We start from the raw sequence: 5,714 nt of genomic DNA on the forward strand, positions 1-5,714 counted from the left end.
ATGTTTGGTTTAAGGGAAATACTTCACAGAAGCGACGTGCATTGGCCCGTTATTTCTGAGGCACCGGACGTACTCCGATCATTAGTTCGATTTTACAAGTCTCTCAGGATCAGGAACCTTCTGAACATCGATAAGAACGAAGGCAGCTTGGTCATATCCGGAGGGGCTCAGTTGGCTAGTAAATACCAGCGTAGAGCAACATTAATTAAAAACCCGGGAACGTATGATTACAAGACGTACTACGAGACATTTCAAAATGCGACCAAAGGTATCTACATGTCAGAACAAAAATTCCTTCCATATTCTGAATTCGTGGAAGTTGAAGATTCGATACTTGGCAATCTAACAAATTACACCAAGGCAGCCGTCAAAAGCCTTCCGAAGAACCTGAGCGACCTGGCAAACTTAACGGCCGAGATTCCTTACGAGCGCTGGTTAAAACTCGTGACACGGGAACTTGGTCTTTCCGCAAATGCCCCGGTGAATATCAGCGACGGGGACAGCGATTACATCCGCGCATTCAGCGGGCTTTTGAAAATTGTCGATGAAAAGTACCTGCACTACGAAGTAGGTTGGATCATGATACAACAGTGCGCCACTTTCATCAATCGACAAGTCCTTAGTGCATATGTCGGCGACTTCGAGCCATTTCAGCCGGGAAGCTTGACAGATATAACAAACCGCGACTACTGCTTCGTGACTACAGAACACATGCTGGGATGGCCTGTCTACGCCAATTTTTTGAAGCGGAACGTACCAGCGGAATCGATAAAGGACGTACGTAACATTATTGACGACATTGGCCGCGTTGCTTTTCCTAAGACAGACGGAAAGATGACACCAGGTTCACCTTACACGGATTCAGTCTTCCGGAAGAAGCTTCGTTTACTCACGACGTACCAAGACCGATTTGAAGACTTCAACTTCAGCGGCGCATTTTCCAAGATCGCCGATATGGGTCCTTACATCTTCAAGAACTGGGAGGAAGTTATTCGGGGCCTACACACATTTTGGAAATTGATCAGCACGCATTTCATGCCCAGGCTACTTGAAAGACATCTAACGTATAATCTTTACAACGATCTCGAAGGCACATACCTGCTGCCGCCCTACGCTATGATGATGCCACTTTACGACCTGCACATCCTCAAAGCGGTCAAGTATGGTGCTTTGGGGTCCTTGATCGGCTCGGCTGCTTTGGGAATGTCCCATTACTATTGGTCGCTTAACGAAAGTAGAGACTGTATCATGAACACCTCTGCTGACGGCAACTTCAGTGAGCAGGTGCTTCATCCAGCAGGTGCGGTACGCATAACCTGGGAGGCGTACCGGAACTCTGTGGGTCCTGCTGACGACGTTCGACTGCGTGGTTTGCCTGACTTAACGTCTGCCGAGGTTTTTTTCGTGACCACATGTTATATTCTGTGCGGCCTGCCTAAAGAAGCTCACCCCGAATTCCGGTGCAACGAGCCCTTAAAACACCTCAAGGAATTTTCTGAAGCTTTCGGCTGCCGACGGAATACAGCTATGAATCCTGACGAGAAGTGCAAGCTGTTTCCAACGTCATGAGCCTAAGCCACCTCTCTTACTTGCCACGATACCATACTCTGAAATAATCTGAATGGAGTGTCATGTAACTCTCAAATATGTTTTCTTGAAGCGGTATCAATAACACATATATTGCTTCTCTTTTCCTTCTTGGTCTGATCTTTCGTCCAATAGGTCACATGATCTGCTTAGAACGCAAGCGTGAACGAAAGGCTTCGCTTAGGATATTAATCTTCACACTACTCTAAATATCAGACATTAGTCCTCATCCCTTAGCAGGCTGGACAGCATGCGTGACGTTCGAGATGTAGTATATTTTTCAATTTATTCTTCCACTGTTTATAGTATAGTCCTTGTTTTTCATCCACTAGTAATCACGGTGCGCATCATCTTCCACAGCGACTTGTAGCGAACTGTAGGCTCGCCTTAGCTCCTCCGTGTTACGCGATTGTTTCCAGAGCGCACCTGTGTTTGAACAAAATGGAGCTCGTGTTGTGTTATCAGTTTTGCGTCCTGTACTACACGCATCACCACCAGAAATGGGGAGCGGTTATTCGTGCATGTTCAGCAAGGGAGTGGGAATCGTCGACAAACCTTACCCTACGAACCTTGCGGGAGCGCTACATACTGTCACAGCACTGTTAGCACTGTCACAAGGCCCAGTTCACAGAGTAAGGAAGAGACGAAGAAGACATGCTTGTTTTCAACGAAGAGGACATTTTATGATTCCGGGTCAAAGCAACAGTTCCTAGGCAAATGCGTCGACCGCGAAATATCCGTTGTCATCGACGACAGCAGTTTCTTTTTTATTTCGCTCGTGCAGTAGTTCCCTGCATTGTGGAATGCTGCAGGTGCAATGTACCTCAACGTACAAAGTTTCATTTCTTTCCTGTTCAACCACAGTGCAGAAAAGTGAGAAAACTCATTCACGCAGCCTGGTAAGTGTAGTTGGAGACGGACTTATCCGCTCCCATCCCTCGTCCCGTGTGAATGCTCGGCGGGGACAAGGACTCCTCCGTCCACGTGACGTCACCGCGCGCTGCGGGCTTATCCCGGGGATGCGTCCCTCGTGTGAACCCACCCTAACTGGGCGACATCCTGACCTACAGACTTCGGAACACGACGTCATGAAACAGCGAAAGTTTGGCTCCGTTCCCAGGCACTATTTGGATCAGAGCCGACGCCTCGACTTGTATACAATCAGCTATACAGTGACATCAGCTTCCGGACTGTAATATATTTAAGCGCGGGATCCAGAGGACCCGTGTACATTTCTGCTGTCATCATCGCCTCAGCATGTGATTAAATGTTGTCTTTTTGTCCGTTGCACGTTATGAAACAACGCGGTGACAGACCTACCAGAATGTTTCAGCGTTTAAGATGACCAAGAGAGGACATAACAAAATGAGTGAGTGAATAAAGAGGAGAGAAAGTAAATGAAATTCGTAACCTTGAACATCTTTTGCAGGGCTTTTTCTCGTTTCGTCATCGGAAGCACCGAACGTGGTTTGTTTATTGCTTGCAAAAGGTTCCGATGCCGTCTCGTCTTTTTGCAACCTAGCTGCTTTATGCCTGACAACCTCGCATAAATCTCACATTTGCAATAGATGCACTGGGCCCTTGTGTCACAGTCTTTGACTGGACGCAGCTCCATTGACTACTTGCAGCATCACCAGGCTCTTGCGGAATACTTCAGGTCTTACTTAGGAGGCATTTTTGAACTTGCGTCTAGTCAAAGCGGCGCGTGAGAAAAGGGGCAATCTCGAAGTAGCTGAAAGAAACTAGCGCTGCGAAGAGGAGAAACGAAACTCCACGACGCTGAGCTCCCCGTGACCATAGCTGGGCGTCCTCACTCATGAGGACCCTCATGAGGACGCCTCACCCTCACCTCACGACGATGAGGTGAAGGTGAGTGAGGCCAGACCACCCTGAATGTTCCTCATGAGGACAGTCGTGAGGCATTGTCCCTCATGAGGCCCACCGTGAGGGCCCTCATGAGGCCATCAATACGTGAGGGTAAAACGAATTCCGTGAGGAGCCTCACGGATGAGGCTGTGAGGCCCTTTTTGAGGAACCTACTGGATGAGGCCATGAGGTCTTTCGTGAGGAACCTCATGGATGAGACTATGAGGCCTTTCGTGAGGAACCTCACGGATGAGGTTATGGGTTCGGGCTCCTCTTTGCTGGTGCCAAACACTAACGTTAAACCTCACTACGACAGTAACGACTGTTACCAAATTTATCGAGGCACTGCACGAAACCCTATAAACAGTTGAATGCCGCGTAGTATCATCAGTACCAACTACCGGCACAGTAGTTCAACGCCAACATGTCATGTGAAAATGATGGAAAGTTCTTTTGAGGCTCATGTGCCTGCTAGTGATTTGAAGACACGTCAAGGCCATAACGGTATTCACGAAGCGAGACTCGTGAGGATGAGGCGTCGTGAGGCCATGAGGGTCCTCATGAGAAGAAGGTATGTGAGGCCATGAGGGCCCTCATGAGGTGAGGGCACCTGAGGATGAGGACTCGTGAGGCCATGTGGGTCCTCATTAGGCGAAAGTACGTGAGGCGCCGTGAGGACATGAGGGCCCTCATGAGGTGAGGACACGTGACGATGAGGCGCCGTGAGGACATGAGGGCCCTCATGAGGTGAGGACACGTGACGATGAGGACCTCGTGAGGTGAAGATACGTGAGGCCATAAGGGTTGTGAATAGCCTCATGAGGCGAAGGCATGTGAGGATGAGGATGGTGAGGCCTCTCGGGATCCCGATGCCCTGAGGTGAGGTTTATGAGGGCAAAATTAAAAATGGAATGTGAGGGTGAGGGTGACTGAGGTTTAGTTACTGGTAAGGAAAATTTGGTGAGGGTGAGTGAGGCTAATAAAGTCTGTGCTTCGTGAGGTGAGGATGAGTGAGGCCGCTGGAAAATGCCCACCTATGCCCGTGACTGGGGTTTGCTCTCAGCAGTTACGGGCAGCGAAAGGTGGCGCGGTTTCATATTACTCTTTGCCATCTAGAGCTTGTTATTTACCTAAATGTGACAAAAAAATCACGAATCTCATTTCAACATCAGCATAAAGACAGCTGTGATGTTGGCATCATGTTAACACCAGCCCGGACAGCTCTGATGTTAACATCCTCGTCAGAGCAGCTGTGATGTTAACATCAGGTCTGATGTGATTTGGGACACTGTCTTGATACTAACATCTTAACATCCTAACATCTTAACATCAGCATCAGAGCAGCTCTGATTATAACATCAGCTGGTGTTAGCATTGGTGTCGCTTTTTTTCAATAGGGAAGGAGATGTTAGTTGTGTTAGGGAGAGGTACCGGTGCCACGGAGGCATTGAAAGGGTGACCCACTGCAGCTGACTCGTGAACTTCACCTTCATCATACGCAGAAAACCAGAAAAGCGTATTGTTATGAGCTTCCGCCGAGCAACTACATCTGAAGATGCCCACCAACACATCACGTTACTTCCAAGCCCAAGGATACCTGACTCGCCAAGGAGATGGTAGTTCTGTTTGGGAGTGGTACCGATGCCAAGGAGTCATTGAAAGGGCGCTGCATTGACAAAACTCGCTGCTTCTGACGGCGTATGGCAGAATAGCCAGTTTTCTAGGAACAATGCTATGAGTAAGAATTAGAATCACAAGAATAGAATTCGGGCACGAAGAACCTACCGCAGTACATACAAACTCCAGTAACCAGTTTTTAGTCATTCCTGACGACGAAGAAGGGCAATCCATTTCTCGAGGCGACTTGCGTCGCACCATCGTCGAGGAAACGAGGAAACGAGTATAGAAGTGGATTTCTGGCGAATTGTGAAAACTGCTACTGCAGGTCACTACGCCGCAGTTATGCTTCTTCTTCCTTGGGGCATTCAGTAACCTAGTTTCGGAATATTCAGGTATCGACCTATGGCTGTGTCCTTTTACTCGGAGTGGCTGTCTTTGTTTATTCAAGTCGCGCGATTCGGAGTCGTGACATATGGAGGTCGTCGCACGTCACAGACTCCAGCGAGCCGCATGGAGAGGAGAGTCGCTGCGAGCCGACTCTAGTGCACCCCTGGACCTTCAAATTTCAGACCACGAGTCACTGTCACTGTCACAGGGATGGCATCACGAGAGCCGTGCAGCGACATTTTTGCCCACCAAAA

The 5,714-nt window shown here is 48.7% G+C and overlaps 1 protein-coding gene across 1 annotated transcript; it reads left to right on the forward strand.

Moving 5' to 3' along the window:
* LOC135375453 (neprilysin-1-like) lies at positions 1-1,569 on the forward strand. Its single transcript, XM_064608146.1, has one exon. It carries the CDS (start codon positions 1-3, stop codon positions 1,567-1,569), a length of 1,569 nt encoding a protein of 522 aa, XP_064464216.1.
* The last annotated feature ends 4,145 nt before the right edge of the window (positions 1,570-5,714 follow it).

Source organism: Ornithodoros turicata, unplaced genomic scaffold (genome assembly GCF_037126465.1).
Source record: "Ornithodoros turicata isolate Travis unplaced genomic scaffold, ASM3712646v1 ctg00000864.1, whole genome shotgun sequence".
Classification (NCBI taxonomy): Eukaryota; Metazoa; Arthropoda; class Arachnida; order Ixodida; family Argasidae; genus Ornithodoros; species Ornithodoros turicata.